General features: G+C 40.7%; 1 protein-coding gene across 1 annotated transcript in view; it reads right to left on the reverse strand.

Moving 5' to 3' along the window:
- Positions 1-3,114: 3,114 nt before the first annotated feature.
- The window catches only part of LOC147175113 (homeobox protein aristaless-like 4), a 28,202-nt gene continuing 5,676 nt past the window's right edge, over positions 3,115-25,640 (reverse strand). The window contains exons 2-4 of the mRNA XM_086072540.1: positions 13,987-14,297; positions 7,272-7,400; positions 3,115-7,181 (exon numbers count right to left, since the gene is read on the reverse strand). Of these exons, the coding sequence (XP_085928666.1) occupies positions 6,849-7,181; positions 7,272-7,400; positions 13,987-14,297 (773 nt within the window). The 3' untranslated portion in view covers positions 3,115-6,848. The remainder of the gene's footprint in view (positions 7,182-7,271; positions 7,401-13,986; positions 14,298-25,640) is intronic.

The raw sequence follows: 25,640 nt of genomic DNA on the forward strand, positions 1-25,640 counted from the left end.
GTGTTTTAAAAATCAGGCTTCCGTGGCCCTTTTTTAGCACAAAAGTTTGTCAGCTAAATTCTTAATAAATTGTCCCACGGCAGCCGTATCTGCGCTTCCACGGGGTCGCTGTCATGACGCACAAAGTGGTGCCCATGAGTCGGTATAAAACAGGAAGTGAGCGGGGAAGGCCAGGAAATGAGTCTGTTGGGATGAGACATTTCTCAGGCCAAGCATTTTTGGATTCAGCTGACAAGAAATAAACGATCCCATGTGTGACGGCCGCATAATGTTGCATGCTTACAAACAAGTCATCTTTAGCATGCAGTTTCTTTGTTTCCTTCTCATCCAATGTTTCCACAGTTGGTACACGCCGGCGGCTCGAGCAACATTTTAGCGACGCGTCTCGCACGCAATTTTCTCTCACTGTGGCCCTCGCGGCCCGAGTTTTCATTTCTGCCTGTCAATCAGTGTGCAGTCTGCCAAAGGTCGACTGTTTGTATATTTTTGACCTTTTGAGCTCTGCAGCAGGCGGGCTTCTTGAGCAAATGCGCCGAACACGGCAAGACATAAGTGAACAATAAATCATAGCGATACTCCAGCGCCCCCGTATTCTCGAGCGTCATAATTGAAAGCATACCGACCAGAAGAGAAACAACGTGCGGCTCTGGAGTGAAGCGCGGCAAGGGGGGGGGGGGGGGGGGGCACACTCGATAATAACTTGATTGTTGTTAAGAGGGAATCAGCAGTTGGTCTGCTGATTATACCGGCGGTTTGTCAACTGTTAGCTCGTTCACTGCCATTGACGGCTATAGACGTCAAAAATTCATTTGAACTATTTCTATTAGTTTAAAAATGTTTCCCACTTTTGTTAACAAGAGCATGAAAGCCTAGAAAAAAAATGGTACATTTAGAACAGATATAAAATTTGTGATGAATTGTGAGTTAACTGGTAACGTCATGCGATTAATTACGGAAAAAAAATACGCGATTTAAAAAAATCTAAACAAAGAAAAGATTATTAAAAATTGGGAGCGTCAGGCGATTATTTTTTTAAAATTGTAATTAATCACATGACTTCACTAGTTAACTCAAGAGTAATCACGAATTTTATATCTGTTTCTAAATGTAAAAAAAATTTTTCTAGGTTTTCAGACTCTTGTTAACAAAAGTGGGAAAAAAAAGTGAAACTAATAGAAATAGTTCAAATGAATTTTTGACGTCTATAGCCGTCAATGGCAGTGAATGAGTTAAAAATCATGTCTATTTTTTTTTTTTACTGCTCTTTATGAAGAGTCTTTTCGTTGGTCTAACAGGAAGTGGAGAAATGACATTAAACGTGTTGGGCTACGTTTTCAAACGAAGGAATTGTTTCAAGTAAGCGAAAGCGTCGGCTCGAGTGCTTGATTTTAGCACCGATTTACAACCCTGACATTGCTAACGATGGCTTTTAATGAGCAGCTCAAGTTTCCATTTGTTTATAGAGCATGCTGCCTGAGCGCTCCATCGATGGAGAAATAAAGCATGCGAATGAGGAATTGGATTTTTCCCTTTTTTGCCATATCGGCAGGACCCTCATGTAGCGGACTGAACTTTGAAGTGCCCTAATGGTCCGCGTGGTCCTGTTACCATGCAGGCCTCTATTAAGGATGTCAGTGGAGCCTAGCTGGGGCAGTGTGACCCATTAGTTTTAATGAGAGCTGTCCAGAGCACAGCGGGCCGCTCTTTCTGCGCTCCGCAAACTGTTTATTTATGTCACCTACCTGCTTTTTAGAGTACTTGGCCTTTTAAGTTGCATGCCATGCTACGGTTTGTGATTTCATTTCATATGATCCCAGGCTGGCTGACTCGGTTTTGCTAGTTATACTGAGTTTGAACCAGGATCATGGTAATGAACGCTTTCATGAACTATAGTAGCGCTTAAGCGAACAACTAACAAATGATCAATATTAATCGCTATTTGAAATTGTACATCCACCCATCAATCCTCACAATTTTTGTCTTTTTTGTCATTCTGACTACAACTTGAACTTTATTTTTATTTTTTATTTTTATTTTTATTATTATTATTTTTTCTTTCTTTCTTTTTTTCTAAAGAACTTGAACTTTAAATGTTTTGGCTTTTATTTTAGGGATGCAAATGTTTTTTTTCCTCATCTGATTAATCGATAAGATAATCAACATATTAATGGGTTATTAAAATAATCATTTGGTTGCACCCCTAAATTATAGTAAAACAGCCCCACATTGTTAGCAATTTGCTGCAAATATTTAGCCATAATTTCTGTTTATCGCATTAATGACAGAAATTCTATATATAAAAAAAAAGCAATGACAATCAGTTTTGTATTTTTTCTATGGATTCTTTAAAAAAAATACAAGAAAATACAGACTATTAAAAAAAGATGTGTACTAATATAAAAGTAATCAATTTTAACAATTATAAGTAAGATTGTATGTTTATATTTTGGAAACACTCAAGATAATGATGTTGCACAGCAGATTGCCATTATATTATATTATTATAAGACAGGTCTAATAATTGATTGACAGCAGCCATATAACAGACAAAAGTATAATTATTATTACTATTAATATTATTATTATTATTATTATTATTATTATTATTATTATTATTATTATTAAAAGAAGCCTTCCAGTTCAACTGTTGTGCAATTCTAAAAAGGCTGCAACTGTCTACCTGTCATACATTCTTTGTCGGGCAAAGTCTGCACACTGTACCAGTGGTGAGCTTGGCCGTGTTTGTCTTGCTTTGTCCAAGGAATTTGAACCATAATGGATGGTTTTGATTACAGATATTTATTTTTTAAGAATAGATTTTCTGGAGAACCTGAAAAAATCTGTAAACATATTGATACAGTTACCTTATTAAGTCAGTATTTAAAAAAAAAAAAAAAAATTGGAACACACTTTTGCCTTAAATAGGACCATTTTGTTAAACCACAACAGTAAGTGTAAGCCCCCTCTTATAATTGTGAACATTCTATAGTGTAGCCTCAGATGAACTGTGCTGAAGGTGTATGTTGTATTTGAAAGATGAAACTTCATGGGGGTGTTTTAGATTTTATTACATCATCACTTCAATCCATCAAATGCAAAACAAGTTACCTGTGTACAAACAAATGTCCAGCACCTTGAGCAGATGTCACGGTGCTAAATATGGATGGCTTAAAGCAATATTTTTGCAACATGGAACAACATGAGACTTTTGTCCCAGTGGGAGTATAAACACACAATTCTCAAAATTGTAAGTGCAATAACTTATTGCAATGGCACATTATATAAAGTCACTACCATAAGTAGAAATACTTGGTTATTATAGAAAAAAAACAGCTTGAAGCCATTAGAAAATTAGAAAGCAATTTAAACAGTCAAAAGCCCGGAGCGAAATTTTCTTTCGAAATATAGCTGAACACAATGTGTATTATTTGGCAAAATCACCGTAATACTTCAATGGCTTGGCTGTTGGAGGTCCATTATTTGACACAAATGTACAAGCAACAGAACAACAGAATACATATTGCTCACATTCACACAAAAACAACTTTTCAGTAGTATCATCACGGAAAGAGCTGCAGTTTAAAGCACGGGAAGGCGGACTAACGAGATATACCTGCAATTTCTTTCATCGCATTCTGCACTCTAATAACAGTTGGGTCAAAAATAACCCAAATTGGGTCGGAAATGGGTTGTCAAATTAAATGAGTAACCCCCAAGCAATCCAGTTTTTTTTGGGGGGGGGGGTTGTTTTGTGGGTTATTCATTTGACCCAACATTTTGGGTTAGTTGAATAACACAATTGAATTTGGTCAGAAATTAAACAACCCAACATTTTTTGTTATTTAACCCAAAATGGTAGGTCAAATTAAATGAATAACCCGCATAGCAACCCAATTTCTTGGGTTATTTTGTGGGTTATCCATCTGTCCCACCTGTCTGGATTAACTGAATAACACAATTGAAATCGGTGAGAATTGAAATGACCCAACCTTATAAGTTACTTAACCCAAAATGTTGGGTCATATTCACCCACAAAACAACCCAATTTCTTGGGTCCACAACCCAATTCCTTTGGTTGTTTTGTGTGTTATCCATTTGTCCCAACTTTTTGGGTTAATTGAATAACACAATTGCATTCAGTCAAAAATTAACAGGCTCAACTTTTTGAGTTATGTAACCCAAAATGTTGGGCTGTTTTGGATTAATTAAATAACAGATTTGAATACATTAAAAAATGAACTGACCCAACTGTTTGCGTTAACCCAAAATGTTGGGTCAAATTAAATGAATAACCCACTAAGCAAACCCAATTTCTTGTTTTGTTGGGTTTTTTTTTTAATTCATTTGGCCCAACTTTTTTGGGATTAATTGAACAACCCCAAAACTTGAGTCAGTCCCTTTTAGACCCAATTCTGTGTTATTTCTGAACCAACTGTTTTTAGTGTTTTTCTTTAAATTCAGAAACTGAAAGTTCTGTTTAGTTCTTCTAATCAATCAAGTCCTGTAATTCGATTTGTGTTAAAAGCCTTCTGATAAATGTCAAACTGTATGATGGAAGTATCAGAATGCGTTCACCCAAAACTATCCCTGCATCAAGAAGTGCTCATTTGAGGTAAATATTATGTCTTGAGAGGATTTAATTCAAATTTGATATTTTGGAGTGCTGAAAGAAAACCTGCAGGACACTTTTCTTTCTTTATTAATTTTTTTTTTTTTTTTTTTGATCAAGCAGCTGATTAAGACTCCCCTGCCACTCGATCATACAGTAGAAAGAGAATGGCAGAGTAGTCTGTGTCGTAGCAAGATCAGCTAATGGAATCTATTATTTTTTGCTCGCGAGGAGAACGAACACTTACAATCTCCTACTGCTTTTTAGTGTCGGCCTGCGGGCCGCACTTATTCCCAGTGGCTAACACACAGTGACACCCCTGCAATGCATACTCTCCTGCACTCCAGCACTATAATGTCATCACGTTATCTAAACATTACAGAATTCTCCCACTAGGCGCAATCAGCCCGAAGTCTCTGGCATGTGTCGGATTCTGTGAATCAGGAGTCATCACTGTTGGGCCCATGTTGAACCATAACCTGCTCATTCGCTTTTCAGTTTGTCCCCATCATGTAGGCTGTGATGCACATTGGTGTTCGTAGGGCAGAAAGGCCCACTTTGATGCTAATTAAGTGTGTCTAGTTGCGCCGGTCGCCGGTCGAAGTTGGCGTGACTAGTTGGTGTTGAAGGCTGCCGCTGTGCCTCGTCTCCCGCTGGAGACAGCCAGCTTCCTGTAACTTGAAGCCGGGCCTGACGGGGCAACCTGTGGAGGTTGCAATGTGGGGAGGAAATGACATGTTGGCTTGAAACTGCTGCCCATCTCATGTCTGCTCTCCTCCCTCAGCAAATTGGCTCGGCCTATTTCTGTTTGCGCTCAATTAAATTTGCCTATTGTATCCAAGCTGGGTATTCACGTGCAATAACTTTTTTTTTTTTTTTTTTTTACTGATGAAGAAAAACTAAATATGTCATGAATTATTGTCATTGGATATACTTGGTCAACGTGAGCATGACATAATTAAAATGTGCACGAAATACCCACAGTCAATCAAAACAGCAAAAATGCACCATTACATTTGGCCTGAAAATGGTACATAAGTACAAGAGCCATTAAATCAATGTAAGAAAATGATTGCAATGTGCGGTCAGTTAAAATGTGCACCTTTTCATTTTAAGGGACAGTGTGTATTATTCGGTGCCATCTGGTAGTAAACCTATTAGTTTACAATTACAATTTTGAGGCACGCGCAATATAATGCCTCAGAGACCGGGAGAAGCTAGCAAAAGCTAGCAAGCGCAACGTAGAGGGGAAACAAGCGGCGGGAGCCCAAATCACGGGACTCGACGACGACCACCTGCAGGCTCCAGATTTCGAAGGTAAGCGGGTGGTCAATCATTGAGTCCGACACGAGCTGCAATCACCACCAGAGGCTCACTAACTATGTTTGAGAAGTTTTTTCTCTTTTGGGTGTCCATAGCAGAAAGATGGCGGCGAAGCATGGCAGCTTCCCCAAAGCGCGTCGCATGTAATATAATTCTTGATGACTAGATCTGCGATTATATAAAATACAAATAAAAATATTGTTTATGTGATCGAACATATTTTTTTGCATATTACTGAAATTGAAAGTGGGTTTTTAAAATGAATGAATTGTTAGTAGAAATAATACACACTGTCTCTTTAAAACAAACGCTACACATGTTTAAAAATGTTATTGACTTATTATTGTCTACTTCCATGCTGTCGCTGCCTTTTCTGTTTTTCACTGAATGTTAAAACGTAGCCCTAAAAATTATTCAGAAATGTCAAGTTTTTGCATTTTAGTGTATTAGGATGAGGGTGAAAGTGGTTTCTTTTGGACTGGTGGGGATGTGAATCAGCTCAAAAAACAACCACACACTCAAATGTGTTGCGCATCTTATTTAGACTGGATTTCAATATCTTTTCTAAATCCTGCTCATGATCTTGCTTATTTTACGGAAAATGATTGCTACGTCAATATTAAGTATTTTTATTTGACCAAGACCTGAGACTGTGAGGGAACCAGAAACACTCGCGTCTGATTTTCACCTCTACGTTTGGGAACTTTCAGTTTCTGCTGATTGTCACTGTCACAGTTATCTCCATTGTGTCGGCCGCTACAATGATCTCTGCTATCTCGACTGTCCCTCCCTCTTCATTTGACCTGCGTTATCATTCGTGCTCTCAGCAAGACTCCCCCACAGTGCTTGATGATGGCTGCTCAAGAAAAGCGGCCCTAATGGGGGGGGGGGGGGGTGTAAGACTTAGGTTGGAACATCATGTGGCCCAAGAAATGGCGGCACTGTGCTCCTTGGCCTTCATACGCAGCGCCGCTATGCTGGAAGACTTGCGGTCTGGATCAGCATTGAGATCGTAACCATTAATCCCCCCGACCATTCCGGGTCCCCCAAACAGACTGCCCATCTGCGTCTGTCCCATGTGGCTGCTCCCCGGGCTAGGCACACCCAGGAAGTCGGGGACCCCTCCATGACTATGACTATGACTATGAGGATGAGGGGGCATACAGGTGGGGACGGTATCGCAAGGAACAACGCAACCCGGCACTGGAGAGGCGCCGCTGCTGCCACCGATCCATGACGGGTTTTGAATCTGAAAGCGAAGAGCAAAATATGATGAGGCCGTCACAAACACTGTTTTCGGCAATGTTGACGGACGCGCCAATACGGTCTCTTTATTTACCTGTGCATAGTTCTCAGGCCGAGTTAGAAGAGGCAGCTCATAAGCCGTAGAGAAATGCGTTCGAACCTGTTGCATTTGGCCAAAGCGCTCCCGCTTCCTCCACTTGGCTCTGCGGTTTTGGAACCACACCTGCAAAGAAGGCAACACGTCAGGGAATAAATTCACAACGTGCTAAAAAGTGCTGGGTTGTTTTGCTTGCTTTTACCCAAAGTTGGGTTCAGTCATTCACTCAAAGCCATTTTCACTGAAGCAATCCCCTTCACTCCTGACTGTTTTACTGGATTTTGACAGATTTTTGCAAGGCCCACAGAATATTGTGTTCTATTCTATTGCTATAAAAACACGGGACCTACCAAAAGAAAGATTAGAGTCTCCTCTTTCATCAGGAAAAATAAGTATATTTCTATCTGTTTTGCAGCAATTAGCATTAGAATATAGCTAAGTTTCATCATTATTCAATTTGGAAATGTGAGTAAAAGAGCTTCTTTTTTTTCAACATGGCCCTGGTTGATCTCTTTTGCTCTGCTGTTGGCCGTTTGTGTAATAACTACCATTTATTCAACCGTTCTTTGCAGTTGAGAGGCTGCATCAAAGCCTTCTGTATGCTCTAGCATTGAAAAAAAAACATATTAAAAAAACATGTATAAATGTCTTTGGGCCACTTAAAACATTTAAAATAGAACATTTTTTATACGTTTTTGGAAGCAAATGAGTTTGCACTTGGGAACACACGTTTTGTTGAGTTAGGTCTGACAGGTGGGTTGTGTCAGGAAGTACATGCGATGTAAAATCAGGGTCAAACCTCCTACTAACTGTGATGAGTGGTGACCCCTGACAGGGAAAAGTTGCCATTTGCTGTGAGTAAATAATGGTAATAAAATGTGTATTGTTTTTAAGCACAGCTATACTGATTCCCTGGTAATCCATTACTAGGTCGTTTTAAATAATCGTCACCCAATGTACTGGTTAAAATCCTCAACCCAGTGTCCTGGGTAGCTAACCCATTCACCCAATTTGTTTGAACCCAACATTTTTTAAGAGCGTATACAGGACTGAACACATTGGAGCCGGGCCAAAGATGTGACCATCTTCTACACTCTTAAAGACAAACTAAGAAAGTGAAGCAAATAAATTGCATAGCACATGAAAGTCCAACACCGGGTTTGAGGGCTTGACGTGTCTTAAAAGTGCCATCCACATGGAAGTATTGATGTGAAAATGGAGCGTCTCCCCTGGCACTGCACTTTTTCCACCCCCTGCCTTTGATACGCAGTCGTCTGCCTCCCTTCAGGACTGCCTGTGTCGACAGATCCACATCTGGGTCTGCAGCCATTCATAAATCATTTGGAGAAAGATGTCCTCTCCCTCACCTGTCGACACAGCAGGACAAAAGGGAATCCCACTGCAGTGTATTTAAAAGTTTGACCAAAAAAACAAGTGGGCGGATTTGACAACCAGCAGTGCTTGCATATCCATCTTGTCCTTGGCATTATTCTCACTTAATATGTTTGAATTCTTGAGATTGATTAATGATTCTTTAATTGCCTGTGTGTGGGCAGTTGATTTTTACTATGAACAAAATGACCGCAGATCCTTAAATATGTTTGTCTTTCTAGTAATTTATGCATAAAACTGACTTTTGAAGAACAGAAAAGTTGGTGCGCGGCACAAAATTGTGATGTTTGACTCAGAAAAATAAATCTGACATTTCTACATGTTTGTCTTTGAAGGGTCACTGGAAATGGCCAGAAATTACAACAATAACCACTTTAAACCAAAATGGCAGACTTAATGTATCATTAGCAATCTTTTTTTTTGGGGGGGGGGCAAAGCCCAAGCAAGCCTTTAATTGACAGGACAGCCGAAGAGCTGGACACAGAATGGGAAATCGGCAGCTCCATTACCTGCCAATTGAGGCCACAAAAGAATCTTGTACACACACAGAAACGCTTCAAGACATGCGTGTGTCCAAAAGAAGACGCTGAGGGCGTTTAATGGCTGTCATGTATATGCCAAGTCTGGAGTGGCGCTAACGTGTGGAGTTAACGGAAAGCATAGAAGAAGAATCGGCCTAGAAGGCAAACCACTGATCTGAAGAGCCGACAGGCCAAGACTTTTGAAGCCGCGAGGCCGCCATATTGCTCCTCCCAAGAAACGTTTCTCGGTATACGGTATATATATATATATATAGTTTGTAGCAGGATTTTACTTTCCAAAACCGTCTTTCTGAACAGAAAATGGCATCGAGAACTTTTGATGACATAAAAAGGCAGCAGGCTTTGAATCGAAGTTCCAACACCCCGACTGCTTATCCAGTTTTATCAGTTTTATTCTTGTACTGTGCTTGCCAACATCATCGGCCCTTACTTAGTGGATGTGACAATGCGTTTCATCAATCCCAGTTTTGAAGTACTTGCTCTTTATAATAAATCACTCTTTCCCGGTCGTTCTTGGGGTACAAACCTTGGGTCCATTTTAAGTTCCCATAAAATACAGGAATCTCCATATGAGTCTGAAGTCTGGTGCTTATCCTCCCAAGAGGAAACGTCTTCAAAAACGAAGGAAGCATTCTCCTTTTAACAGAGCGGTTTGAGCTTTGATTGTTGCTCGATTCCAAGCCTAATCAGCTTGTGGTTTTCAGCGTCTCCGACATGCAATTTCCCCTCAGCCAGCCACCCTTCATACCCCCCCCCCCCTCCTCATTTTGCATTTACTATTCCTCTTTGTCATTTTCACAATACAAATGGGCAGTGTTACACTGTGCCCTCAAGTGCGTTTATTTTTTTCAGGGATGCGTCTGACCACAAATGGGTTCATTTTTCAAAAAAGGGGACCATGTATGGCCTCCTTTGGGACGAGATGATGTTAAGAAATCCCGCTCCGACATTCCGCAGGTCAGCTGGTGAGATTAGCCTTCCAAAGTCGTAAACTGATATGGAAGGTTGTGGCTTCCCCCCCCCCAATGTCAAGGTGAGGGGTTGTTGGCCTTTGAATTAAATCATATGTTTGCAGGAGGGCTTGGGTTCTGTTACAGTCCCCTGAGGTTTGGGGGAGGGAGGTGGACTGTTATTGTTATTTGATGTTTACCATGTCCTTTTTCTTTTGGGTTGTTCTCCATTTTCTCAACGCATTACACACGTTTTTAATAGAATATTCGGTACACAAAGCCCTGATTGGAACGCTTCTCATTTCCCCCAATATTGTGGTGACTTGACTTTCAAGTTGAATTGGTTCCGTGACCATGTTTGTAACTCGGAACATTTCGGTCTCAAATAATCTTTCCGCCTTGAAATGAATAGTAATGCTAACTGTACCAGCACAACAAAAATACCAAATCCCACTCTACAGTATTGTACCCCTCCCCATCCCTCTCAGGCAATACACGGTCAGGATTTTTCAGCTGATCGAGTTTAGATAAAACTATCATCAATCAACGAGTCAATCAGAAGATGGAGCAATATTATTATTATTTTTTAATTTTTTTTATTTTGGTTCATTTACTCTACAGTCGACCGTCGTCATTAGTGGAGGATAGGGACTCACCAGGCCCGCGAATAGCGAAAACCCACACTCTAAAAACAGTTGGGTCAAAAGTAACTAAATTATGGATCAAAAACGTAACGATCCACTTTATGAGTCAATTTGATCCAACTATATGAGTTGTTTTACACTTAAAAGACCCATACATACAAAATTGGGTCAAATAGACCCAAGTAGAGGATCGGTCCATTTTTGACCCAACTGTTTTAGAGTCCATGTACTGTACAATTGACGTCAATCGAAATGCATGGGGAGGGGAAAATGCTAATAAAAATTAAATATCATCATGTAATGTTCTTATTTTCTGTAGCCGATCAATGACATCAGAGGAGGGAGGAGTTAAATGGTTTGGTCCGAGGAGCCACTAGATTGTGTCTAACCGTTTTCTTGGAGCACGTCAGAATTTTAATGAGCGTAATGGGTCATCAGATTTTTGTCATCATCCCACCTCGGTGTCACCCCCCGCCTTCCCCCATAAAGTGCCTCACTCTCCTCCCACCTCCCTTTTATGTCTGAGAGGGGAAGTAAGGGATATTGGAAAGTGAGATGGGAGAATGTTCAAACTGGAGCTTGTTTTCATTTCATGTTTAATTTCCTGACGCCGAAAGCCCGTGGCTTTCCGCGGCTAACCCCTTTGACCTCTCCGAGGCGTGCAGACGAAGGCGGTCGACCAGACGCGCACAGGACACACGCATTTACATACCGTGTCATTTACAAACTTCAGAATCTGTCACTGACAAATACGTTCCCTTTGCCGAAACGTCAGCTTTTTTTCTTTTTCTTTTTCTTTTTCTTTTTTTTTTTTTGAATGGCTGAGCGCATAATTATGAAGCCCTTGTCTTGGTTTCTGTGTACCGAGTGAGTCATGTTTCACAGAGAGTTTGCGCTGAGCTGCTTTGCCTTTGAACAGCAGTAAGAAGGCGACATAAGCCAAATAGTTTGGCAAAGACATCATTTGTGGCGCAAGCATTATGAAGTCAGATGTGTCTTTTGCTGTTCTGCCTGCCCAGTGCTGCATCTTAAGAATGATTATTAGGGACAAGCAGAGTTCCCGTTCTTTCCATAGCGAACACCAAAATGCGTGACATGCCCCAAGTTACCAACTAACAGATGGGAAGTAACAAAGTAAAAATACTTTGTTACTGTACTTGAGTAGTTTTTTTTTTCCCAGTACTTTATAATTCATGGAGTATTTATTCTTTAGAATACTTTTGACTTTTATCCGTTGCATTTTAAAAACTGTCTGTACTTTTTACACGATACATTTTCAAAACAAGTTGCTTTAGTTTTACATGCATGACAACGATTGAAAAAGACATTAAACCTGCCGCCAATGTTCCTGGCTCGGCCAATCATATGAAGCGACATCCGTCCCCCGCTTGTGATAGGCTCAAGCTATAGCGATGACGCGAGAAGACGCGATGCTAAGGAGCTAGCGAGTCAGCTGGCCGCCCAGTCCGCTCACCTACGGCTTTACCTGCGGGAAATGTTCACATTGGTCGGCTGGAAGAACGATTGATGTCGCGTGCATCGTGTCCTGTGTAACTCTAAAGTCCGCCTACAAGAATTCCCCGTCTAATCTGAAAAAAGTACAGTAATGCTAAATAATCATCGAAATGGCATTCTTGGTTGATGCAGTGGAAACTTAATTCATTTCCATTGCACCTTTTAAACCAAGAGCACCATCTAGAGGAGTAAAACAAATATTGCAAGGGCTTCATGAGGCGATCTAGTCCGTTTTTTTAATTGTTTAAGTGATGATCTTTTGAATTGAATGGTCTTCAAATTATATGACACGAAGAAACATAGAGTAAAAATACTTTTACTCGTGAAGTACATTTTTGAGCCTGTACTTTTTTTTTTTTACTTTTACTTGAGTAATTATTTGAATGAGTATTTACTTTTACCAATGTAATTTTTTATACAAGTAAATCGCGTGCAGAATGTCAATACTTTCCCCATCTCTACTACAACGACAGACGCTATTCTCGTTAGTCTCGGTGATGCGGACACATCTGCAAGGAAGGCGGCTCTGAGCTCGACGCGCTTGCCGTTGTTACAGTAATGGCTGAAGACAGCAAAAGGCAGCTAACAGAGGCCATTAAAGAGTTTTATTTACGCTGCTCGACCAGCAGGCAAGACGGTGGGGAGGGAGGGGGAGAGTTTGAGGGGGGGGGGGGGTTAGCGTGCACAAACTCCAAAAGCAGCTTTGAAGTTTTCAGCCGTCTCACCTCACCTCTGTCATCCCCCAGGACCGCTGCGATTGATCGAGTGCCTCGGCAGCGCTTCGCTCGCAGCGCGCGGCCCCCTCCTCCGCAAAAAAAGGCAGGTATAGCGAAGTTGGACTTTTTTTTTCATCGCTAACTAATCGAATAGCAGAGACACGGAGACCTTCATCGTTAAGCTACGGACGGAACAGTCAAGACTCCGACGTTGGCTTATTGCGGAGAAAACATCTGCGTTGTTTCCGAGATGAAAAGGATGATTAAGTCGCTTGGCGAGCTTGCGATGCCCCTTGGTATTCCACAGTTGCGTATCCCTGGACTTTGTCCTGATGGGCCTTCTGTTGCAATTGTGGGATTTAGACTTGATTGCGTGCATGTTTAGGGTCTGTTTTGTACGACTCTGGGTCAAACCTCACAGTGACTCAAAAGAGTGGGCTGTGTGCCTGTCAGTTGGGTTGGGAAAGTTAATTATATTCATCTGGGGAATGGATGGATCTGTGTGAACCAACTTTTTTTTTTTTTTTTTCCTACTGTACCACCGCACGGACCAGACCGTCCCTGACTATGTCTCAGGCTGCACGTGGAAATTGAAACTGGCATCTCAAGTGCTTTTTATATCCTTCCCAAATAGTCCAATGACTTCTTCCCTCCCCGTGTCCCTCACCTTCTGCCTTTTGCAGTTTTGTGTGGAAGTCGTTGAAACACCGACAAACCCTTGGCCTCTGACCTTTTTGTTGCCAAGTCTGCCGCAAAGTAATTGCAAAGAGGTTTCCCGTCATACCCGCCCGTCCCACTCTGATCTAAGCTCGGGTGGAGGAAAATTGAGATGAAAAAGGCGAACAATAGACTCTGCTGTTGTCACGTCATCATCAGCTTTAACTCTCTCTCACGCTCTTTAAGCGATGGTTGGAACGCCACTGCTCATCTTTTTACGTCTCATCTGGTCTCACCTGAACACGAGCTTCCGTCAGGTCTGTCCTCAGTGCCAGCTGTTCACGGGCGTACACATCTGGGTAGTGTGTCTTCTGGAAAACCTTCTCCAGCTCCTCCAGCTGGTAGCTGGTAAACGTCGTGCGATTGCGCCTCTTCTTGCCCTTGTTGCTCTCGGCCTCGCTTTTATCCAGAGGGCCGGAAAGATCTGAGCCCGGACGCTCGCCGAGCCCCTTCGCTCCTGCTTCCTTGAGATTTAGGTAGCTGCTTTCCATGCCGGGGGGGTCGACGCTGGGGGGCAACTCAGACTCGGTCAGGCCGTTGTCTTTTCCTGGGTTGAGGAATAAATGGAAAGGTGCGATCAGTTATGTGTAAATGGTGAGAGCCACGCATTAAAGACTTCGCTGTGCAGCGAAAATAAATGTCTTGTAAGTTTGACATATCACGGAGAATTGTGTTGACAAACCGGCCAAATTTGAAGGATTTAAAGACGGGGCTGCATATCGTGCGTAGTGCATCAAACGAAGGAAAAATCAAGCTGTTGGTGTGTGAAATTCGCTCAATGGAAATTTGGATGGCTTATGATAGTTTATGCTGCATTCAAAGAAGGCAGGAAGTCGGACGCATCCCACTTGTAATCTCCCCGTTCCGACCTCAAAGCATTCAAAGTAAATGTAAACAACAAAGATGGCTGATTCCAATCAATTGTTTGTTGTTCCGGTTAACACAGTCAGTCCAAATTAAATTGGGTTATGAAAAAAAAAAAATGTTTTAATAACTAAATTAATGTAGTAAATAAATAGTTAAATATGTTTATAATCGTGTCAATTATGTTTTGCCATTAAAGAGCCTTTTTCTCTACGGGGTTTGAGAGATTTAAATCGGTCGATAAAGTCGGGGTCCTTTTTTTCCCCTCCGACTTCGCAACTCGGATTTCCGAATGCAAAGGGTTGTTCCTGTACGTACTTCCTGGTGCAAAGTCAGAAAAGTCCAACGTCCCACCTTCCTCAAATGCGACATTAATCAGAGGTAGGCGCGTCAATGAATTTTGAGCGTCCGTCATGCATCAATCGTCAACAGTCTTTCCGTCATTATTTCAAGCCGAACTGTCAAGCCGTCATTTGTCGATTTGCAAAGCAAAATGAGCGTCTGTCAGTGTTCCCGTCATTCGTCGATCCGTCACCAAAATGCGGCGTCCGGCATTAACGGATCGCTCGAATTTATTGACGGGTTGACGAATTACAGTGATGAGGATGAAAACCAGCTTCCGTCAATGCTTAATAAGTTTCCACCAAAATAAGCCTAAATCTTGTCTGACGTTAGGACCACGATACCCTTGACTTGAATAGAACTTTTTTTTTTTAATTGACAACTATTTTAATAATTAAATAATCGTTTGGAGCCTTTTTTTTTTTGTTTTTTTGTCTCATCCTCTGATTTCAGCACATCACCAGCACTTGGTCACTGATTTCTGTAGACCTTCACGAAAGAAGACTGATTATCTTCTGTTGTTTAATCAAAATAAGACATTTGCAAACATCTGTTGATGACCGAACCGGTAACACAGAACAACATCAATCCACTTATTTATTTTTTTAAATCACTATACGAATACGAAGGGCGAAATAAACACCAATCACTGGTTAAAACAGTAATCAGGGGGGGGGGGGAATGCTTTTTACAATACATTTTAATGCAAAATTTAATTAATCCATTGAATAGTCCATCGTTTGATTCTAAAAATATTCGATAATGACAGCACGACCCTCCATTCCGTGGCCCTGCCCCTCACCGCATACGCAATGAACGGGTTTGACGACGACGCTCTGTGCCTTGCTAAATGCAGTGCGAAAAGGGCTCATCCCACCGCGTCGTCGTGACGAGAAAGCCCTAGCCGCCAGCTAACTCGCGAGCTAACAGGCTTAAGCCTCGTATGAATCAAGTCGGCAGATCATTGTGCCGGTTAATCACTGACGTGAACAAAAAGCGCTCAAGTTCTCAAATAGTGGCATAAGGTGGACTCAATGGTCGATCGCGTTCGACCAGTCAATCGCAAAGGCAGTATTGGTGGATCGCATCATACGGCTGCAGAAAAGCATTCAGTTCGATTATGACATCACCCCAATACTGCTCACGGGCATCTGGGAGATTGTTGGCATGGCGTCTGGAGATGAATTGAAAGGTTGTCATTTTGCATTTCAGCTCAGGATGTTCGATACCGTTTGCTTTCCAGACCCATACTAGTACGGATATTCACTTTTGAGTACTCGCCAACACCGATACTGAGTGGAAATCTCAAAAGCTGAAAATGAAAATGGACTCTCATGACTAAATGCATTGAGCACTTTTGGGTTCATAAGCCGCTAGCCAAATATAAAACATCTAATTGCGGCTCGCAGCCGCCCAACTCTCTGACCAATTAGGCCCGAAGGGAAACAGCGACAGGCGAAGAGCAATACGCTCCTTAAAATGTTGCTTTTGGTGAATATAGCCGGGGGGGGGAAGGCCAGCAAGTGCATCTGCACAACATCACATTCTAACATCCACACAGTTGCGGCTACTTTATGCTGACATCACCTCTGTAATGTTTTTATTTTGGGGTTCAAAGGCCTCGTCTGTGTATGCTGAATCTACACACTTCACTTGTGCATGTTTGAAAGGGTTGTCACGACACATCGGGGTAAACTGCGACACAACCTTTCAGGGGGGGGCGCGCGCTCACTTCGCTCAAATCACGCCACCTGAAATCCGAGCCAATGAAAAAGCGGACTGGTTTCGAAACGGTTTGTGCGTGTGCGATGGGCCCCGCTGTTGCCCGACACACTTTGGCCCTCAGATGTAAACAACACCGTGTTTGTCACTTCCAATTTGGACAGCCTCCATTTTGTGACAAACCTGGCTCTGTTCCTGTCAGCACAAGCAAGCTTCTTTTTTTTTTTGTTAGTTTCCTTTTTGGAGATGAAGTAGGCTGTCCCTTCTCTTTCATATAAACAAACATCAATGTGGATAAATAAGCATGTATGACTCCAGTCAGAACAGTGCTCTCAGTTTTTCTGTCGGCTTTTGCGCCGCATTGGCATGAGGGTTGTGTCTTTAAATGGTCTCCATCATCGCAGTGAAAAAGGCTAAAATTGTCAAATGCATCGAAATGGGGTCAGAATAAAGTTGGTTTGACATGAACTCATTTACTGCCATTGACGGCTATAGACGTCAAAAATTCATTTGAACTATTTCTATTAGTTGAACATTTTTTTCCACTTTTGTTAACAAGAGTATGAAAACCTAGATTTTTTTCCGATTGTACATTTAGAACAGATATAAAATTTGCGATTAATTGTGAGTTAACTAGTGAAGTCATGCAATTAATTAAGTCTAAAAAAATTAATCGCCAAATTTTTATCAATCTTTTCTTTCTTTTTTTAAATTGCGTCAGGCGATTATTATTTTTTTATTGTAATTAATTGCATGACTTCAATAGTTAACTCACGATTAATCACAAATTTTATATCTGTTCTAAATGTACAATTTTTTTTCTAGGTTTTCTACTCTTGTTAACAAAAGTGGGGACATTTTTTTTAAACTAATAATAGTTCAAATGAATTTTTGACGTCTATAGCCGTCAATGGCAGTGAATGAGTTAAGCAAGACTTGAGCATATTATTATTATTAGTCATGGACCACACATTTTTTGTCAGACCAATAATACCAGTACAAGTATCCTTTTTGAATACTCACAGATATCAAGCACCGATACAACTTTTGATACACAGAATGTCAATTAACACAATGACATACTTGTGAGAAGACTTTTCTTTCTCACACACAAGTCGCACTGTAGCGCCAACCACTGGCAAGGAGGACTTACTCAATGTCAGATTTTGGTAGCTGTCTTTACTTGCCGTCGTTATCAAAACTAAGATTGAAAAAACGAGAGTGATTTTGAAAAACACAATAGCCAAATGAAGATACATTTTGTAAAACTAACTAACCAACTAAAACTATATTTATAGGCAAAATGTCTTTTGTTTTCATCTTGGTCAGTTTCATAAATGAGCTTTTGGGGTTTATTTAAATGGGAAGTCAACCCCAAAAATGTCTTTATATGAATATGTTCTATATGCTCCCCACTAGTCTAAACACGGCATTCTGATTAATATTGTGTTTGTGGAATATGAATTAAGCAGCAAAATCCACCTCATCTCGGGGGCGGCCATTTTTTCCACTTACTTAAAATGACATCAGAGTTGCTCAGGTAACGACCAATCACGGCTCACCTGCTCTCGGAGTTTAATCATGTGACATTCACAGGCTGGGCTGTGACTGGTCATTGCCTGAGACCTGGACAACTCTGATGTCGTTTTCAGTCGACAGCAAGTGGCAAAATGGCCGCCCCTGTGACGGATTAAAAACAGGTGGATTGTGCTGCTTAACTCATATTCCAGAATCACGTTATTAATTCGAATACCGTGTTTAGACTAGCGGGGCTGAATCGTACATATTATTTTAAAGAGGAGTTTTGGTTTGACTTCCCTTTTTGAAATGTATTTATTATTTTTATTACTGTTTGGGCGTACGGAAGAAAGATCGTACAGTCATTTAGGAATTAGGCGTTTTTTTTTATTTTGTACTACACAAACAATACATATAAACACATTCAATACAGTATATAAAAATTTAAATAATATAATAAAATAAATATAATGAAAATGAAACTTAAATTAAGCATTTTCAAAAGCAGTAAAACTAATAAAAGCTAACAAACACGCTCTATAGACTGAATAAAAAATCAAAAAGTAAAAAATGACCCTGGTACTTGCACATCTGGAGCATCAGTGACAGCAAAGAAGAGAAATGGACAGGAAATGAAAGATGTCCCAGTCCTGGCTGCTCAGTACAAAATGGCTAAAGTGACAAAAAGTCAACATCTCTAAAAGAAGCTGTGCAATGTGCACAGCACCGCCGTTTGCTGCAGGGTTGCAAACTTTTGAGTCATCTTCCGCAATCCTCCCTCCTTCCACATGCTACACATCTGTCACACATCATCCTTTAGTTTGGGTACAAAGGTTGCTTTTGGCTTTTTATTATGAAGTCTTTCTGTTTTACACTTTAACGACAGTTAAATGCACGTTTTATGACAGCGGCAGTTTGACCCCCACACTGATTCAGTTGTGTTTTGTTAATTTGTGTGGCTTAAATTCATCCTGAGCGAAGGTCGAGCAGCGTCCCTGAACAGACGAGCCGTGTATTTATCTGCCGCGAGATCACATTTCGACTTATTATGCGCCTGCATTTTCCTTGCAGCTTTGCGTTCAACCAGTCTGTCGTCCTAGAAACAAAAGTGCATCGTGAGAAGGATTGTTGATATTTTGCGGTGCTTGTGACTCTGTCACCCATACTTTTAATGTTGAGTAAGCTGGCGGAATAGTTTTGAAGTGATGAAGCCGGGCGTCGGCTGTCTGCAACATGCGCGTTTGTTTTTCATGAATTCATATTCTTTTGGCTGGCGTGTCCCGCAATGTGATGTCAATAGTCGTCCCCTCCAAGCGCGCCGCAGCCCCCCCACACCCCCCTGTTCTCGGGCTCGTACTCGCGCCGACTGAGACTAATGAAACAGCGCGGCTTGCCCAGCTGGGGTTCACGACCTCGTATCGCTGCGGCCCACCTGTCAGAGCCGCTTACCGTCTCCGCGCATGCCGGCAGATGTTCTGACATGACCCGCCGTCGTTTTGGCCCGGTGTTTTCATTCAACCTCTGAGCAAGAACTTGACAGCAACATTCAGAAGAGTTATTATAATTTTGGAATTTTCATTTTAGTTAATTTTTATTTCGTTTTTTGAGTTTTGTTTTTTTCAATTTAGTTAGTTTTAATTAGTTTTTAGGGTGGTTCTATTAGTTTGAGTTGTTTAAAAAAATCCTTAGTTTAGTTTTAGTTAGCTTCAGTATGTTTTCGTTTTTTTTGTTTGTTTTTTAAAAAGTGTATTACTTGTGTGCAATCTTTAATAAACACTATGGTAACATGAAAAAAAAGTAACTAATTTCTTACCTAGCGTTGCATTTCGGCTGAGTTAAATGAAAAAGCAGGCTAGCCAAGCCATTGGAGCCAAAAGTCAAGCAGAACAAAATTGTCGCCTACGAGTGACATCATCTGAATGTGCTTTTTATTGGCTGTTGCTTGATGATGTCACTTCTGCGTGACACACTTTCAAACGTCCTTATTCCAGTTAAGTAAATATGCTTAAAATCATCCCCAAAGGCTCATACATTAAATTAATTACCAAAGGCTAAAACGAAGGACATTTCCGCTAAAATTATAGTTCTAGTTAGTTTTGTAAACAAAATAGTTTCACTTAGTTTTTGTTCAAAAAAAAAAAATTTTTTATTTTATTTCATTAACAAAAATTTTTTGGGAATTTTAGTTTGAGTTTTTTTACGTTAGTTTTCCTTAAATAAAATAAACTTGCCCCTGAGCAAGGCACGTAAACATGTGGGGCACAGCTGGCCACGGTTAAGTTTTATACACATCCCGACATACAGATCACATACCCTCAACATGTACTTTCTCTTCATCTTGCACTCTAAACAATCTGTTTTGTGGAAAGCTAATTGTAACCAAACAAAATCCCCGTCAACATCACGCAGGATTCATGCCTGCCGAGACGTTTTTTTTTCTCTTCTCGAGAACAAAACCGTCAAGCCTTGCTTTCTTCCATTAAGCCAAGATTCCAGTGCCTTGGCAGCAGTTTCTTGGCATTCAGAGGATTTTTTTTTCCTTTCTTACTTTCTTTCTTTCTTTCTTGTAGCGCGCGCGCATCAGCGTACATTAAATGTGAGGAATCAATGCCGCCTGCTCCTTCAATTTGCCCGTCATTTTCTGACAACCTGCAGACCTCTTTGGTTAGCCGAGGTCACGTGTTTACTAGGGTCAGCGATTTAATCGCAGCTGAAAACAGAAAGAAAACATCAAAGTGTAATTGAACTGGTTGTAAAGCAACAAGGCACCCTCTCCGATTTTATGGAATAGGATGGGGAGGGTCAAGTGAAGCCAAATAAAAGAAACACTATAAATTAGTAACCTGGGGAAGGGTTAATGACCTTGTACTAACGAGGAAGGAGAATGCTTTTAAACAGAGTGCTCAAAGAGGTTCCCACAAAGGTCGCTGCACATCCTCTTATCAAATTTCGTCAGAATAATATCAAGTGATTATATTTGTTATTAGTATTCAGCCCTTTAATAGTTGAAAATCCAAATCTAATCACTGCAAAAAAAATTGCAACTTTTTTTTTTAACCCAAAACGGCTCATTATTACTATATTTAATTAAAATGTGTCATTATAATAAGTTTAAATTGAATTTTACAAACGTAATTATCATTAGTTTTCCTCGACGAGTGGTTGCACGAAATCATGCGGTTCCACTGCCGCATGGACCTCTTTCACATTGCCAGCCTCAAATCTGATTTTTGTCATCTCCAGCTCGATGTTATGAAGCCTGAACATAAAAAAAAAATCACATCAAAACACATTTTTACAAGACTGATCAAAACCACATGTGGAGGTTGTTTGAAATGCAACGCAAGTCACATTTCTACAAATGACACTTCAGCGAGTGATGCAAATGCTGATGTGTGCAAAGAAACGCTCACAAAATGGAGGCTGGGGGGGCAGAGGCAAAAACCTTGACGGTACAAGCCGATTAAGAACAGCAACTCATTCACTGCCATTGACGGCTATAGACGTCAAAAATTCATTTGAACTATTTCTATTAGCTTAACATTTTTTTCCACTTTTGTTAAAAAGAGTATGAAAACCTAGAAAATAAAATATTGTACATTTAGACCAGATAATAAATTTGTGATTAATCATGAGTTAACTATTCACGTAATGCGATTAGTTACAATTAAACATTTTAATCGCCTGACGACCTAATTTTTCATTATATTTTCTTTTCAAAAAGAAAAAAGAAAAAAATCAAAAAAAGAAAAGATTATTAAAAATTAGGGCATCAGGTGATTGTGATTAATTATTATTAATATTATTAATGATTATTATAATTAATTTCATGGGTGCTGCCAAACCGCTAACTGCAAGACGAAGCCTACTTTGAATGTATCAAAACACATTCATATTTGTATCATCAAATTAGCTGAAATTAGCTTAATCGCTAGCATTTTGTACTTCGTCACCACTCCACGTTAATTCGTTCCATTTTTAAATGGAAATTAAAAGAAATAAATGTAAAAATGCTAGATTTTTCATATTTCGTTTTAGGATTGGTTAAAAAAAAGACTAAATCTTTTAAAGATAAACTGGGCCAGAGGACTGAATTAGATTTTTCTTTATTAAGTGGTCGGTTATATGTGACCTGGAAATTTGGTAACAAGCATTAGGAAATACGTACACGTTAGCTTGTTAGCTGCCACGATCACATGATTGTTACTTACAACTCACTCATGTCCATGCGAATTAGGGGCAAATCACTTCAGCATTGCGTTTTTTATATTAGAGGACGTTGAATTATTTTTGATTCTTTCCTATTTTCAAATAAATCGGAGCCATTTTTTAAAATGTAATAGCAATTTTTTTCTTAATGACTGCGACCCCCCACAACACCCCCCAAGGTCCTCTTTCCATGTCATTTTTAACAAACAGGCGTAATAAATTAATTTGTAATAAGCTTTACACGATAAGGATTTTTTTTTCACCGTGTTTGAAAAAAATAATAACCGATCACCTATTCAATCACAAGATGGAGCGATATATCTATTTGAAAAACATTTATATTTACTCTCCAGTCCTGGGGTGGGCGAATTCGGTCCTCGAGGGCCGGAGTCCTGCAGGTTTTGGAGGTTTAACACAAGCCGATTTCCAGTGGCCAAATGTGCTGCTCAAGAGTTCATATGTAGAATCTCTTCTTCATGGGGGCACTCAGACAAGATTTTGAGTATTGTTTCATCCGTTAAAGGAAGGCTCCCAGATGTTACCGAGGAGAGATCTATGGCAGCAGCCCACAAAGGAATGCTTCTATTCCATGGGAAACCTGAAATCGTTCTGTTCAGTATCAGCGGCTGATAAACTGACACAATCATTACCTCACGAGTGTCCGAAGACTTTAGGCCGTGGCTGTCGCTGTCTCGTCTCAAAAGAGCACACAAATAGTTCGGGATTATTGTTGGGTGGTGATGAATAGTAAAGTATGCTACGCCATGTGCAGTGCAAGACGTGTATTTATAAACCTTCTTTCGCTGCAGTGTGAATTTCAAGACACGAACTGCAGAAGTCCATTTTTAAGGTTAGCCTACAGACAGCCGCGAGCGAACATTTGCAGGACTGGTTTTGTATAAATCTATCAGACAAGAAAAAAAGTCCCCAGATGAAAAATAGACAAATAATAGTTATGAATCAAAGCAGGATTTTATTTTTGCTTTGTTCAGATTGTTCGGCCATTATTTTTATGACAAATTTGGCTTGTCAAAGCTCCCTGTGGTCATTTTTGGAATTTTCCAGGTCATTTTTTTTACCATGTGGTTCATAACCTGTGAATAGAGGAAAATATATTTAAGGAAACGGTATTTAAATGCCAAAGCTGCGTGAACTTCAGCAGAGCAGAAACAATGTGATATTTCATAGCAAGCGGGTTGTTGCCGTTGCTTCGACTCTCCAAGACAGACAAGCATGCCCTGAAAAAGTTCAAATGGAAGTCAACCTCAAACATTTCTTCACAATAATATGTTATAATGTGACCTTACTAGTCTAAACCGGGCATTCTGATTCATATTACATTTGTGTAATATGAGTTACGAAGCAAAATGCAGCCGTTTTTATCCATCTCAGGGTGTCACGTTTCAGTTTTGCGGGGGTTGAGTTTTTGTTTGCGTTTTGGGTGCATTTGTTGATGTTACAAGTCATAACCACAGCTAGTCAAGGCAAGTCAAGTCCTGTCCTGGTACGACGGCCAGTCCAGTCACGGCGACCAATCACGTCACGTCCTGTCACTGTAAGTCCCGTCGTCCCGTCCAGTCACGGCGACCAGTCTAGTCACGTCCTGTCCAGTCACGACAACCTGTCCCGTCCAGCCACGCTATGTCTCGCGCAGTCCAGTTATGTCCACGCCAATCAATATCCATCCGTTTTTATCCATCTCAGGGTGTCACGTTTCAGTTTTGCTGGGGTTGAGTTTTTGTTTGTGTTTTGGGTGCATTGTTGATGTTACAAGTCATAACCACAGCCACTCTACAGCTAGTCAAGGCAAGGCAAGGCAAGTCAAGTCCTGTCCTGGTACGGCGGCCAGTCCAGTCACGCCGACCAATCACGTCACGTCCTGTCACTGTAAGTCACGTCGTCCCGTCCAGTCACGGCGACCAGTCACGTCCAGCCACGCTATGTCTCGCGCACTCCAGTTATGTCCACGCCAATCAATAACCATCCGTTTTTATCCATCTCAGGAGGCGGCCATTTTGCCACTTGCTGTCGACAGAAGATGACATCTCAACCTGTTTTCTGCAGCCGAGCTGTGATTGGTCGTTACATGAGACCTGAACAACTGTGATGTCATTTTGACTCGACAGCAAGTGGCAAAATGCCTTATGATATTGCTAAAAACGGCTGGATTTTGCTGCTTAACTCGTATTCCACGAACGCAATATTAACCAGAATACCATATTTAAACTAGTGGCGCTGCATAGAACATATAGTCAAGAAATTTGTTGGGGGGGGGTTGGGGGGTATGACTTCAGCTTTTAGGCTTTTTCCCCCTCAACTTTGTGTAGTTACAAAACATTTCAGGACATGATCACAGGTCACCGTTCAGCCTCTAACATGGTCAAAATGTGGTAGTCATCACAGCAAATATCCATGCGTACCCTCTGACATCATTTCCCTCCAATTTCCGAGTTCTATATTTTGACAGGATGCTTTTGAAGCGCTGCCAGAACCTTCTTGTGGTCTTGTTTTGCTCTCATGCGTTGAGAAGCATGTTTTACATATCACAGGATGCTCTGATTTCACACTGAGGTCAGAACGGCGATTTGAACTGTATTACGTGAACGCGATATTACTCGGGAAAAGGCAAGAGAGAATTGGTGCAATCAGTGTCTGTGTTCTATTCACACGGTTTGTACACAGTGTGCGCATTTGTTATGCCGGATGCATTCGTCCACGTATTTTGGGCTCCATTGACCCAAAAACATTTCCATATATTTAGAACTTCAGTTTTACAAAATCTACAAAAGCTGAAAAATCCGTAACATACAATGGATGTACTAAAAAGTCTACACACCCCTGTCCAAATGTCAGTTGTTGTTTTTTGGGGGGCAAACAATAAGACAGAGATAACAAATTTTAAAATTTGATTTTTAAACATTTATGTGACCTGTATAACTTAATGGACAAAACCCCTGAAGCTTATAACTGACAATGTGTTGGTATCTAGAATTAATATTCAAACTAATGTCAAATGGAAGTCGTCAGCACGTCTTTACGCTAGGGGTGTGCCAAAAAATCGATTCTCATAAGAATGGCGATTCTCATTTAGTACGATTCAGAATCGATTTTAAATGTCCCAAAATCGATTTGATTTAAATTATTTTATACTGACTTGCCTTTGTTTGTGTGTGCCTTTATTTGGAGCGCTGTTCATGTTGCACCCGATTTGGCCACTTAGGGGCAGTGTGGTTCC

Source organism: Leptonotus elevatus, chromosome 4 (assembly GCF_054856555.1).
Source record: "Leptonotus elevatus isolate MCC_2025b chromosome 4, RoL_Lele_1.0, whole genome shotgun sequence".
Lineage (NCBI taxonomy): Eukaryota > Metazoa > Chordata > Actinopteri > Syngnathiformes > Syngnathidae > Leptonotus > Leptonotus elevatus.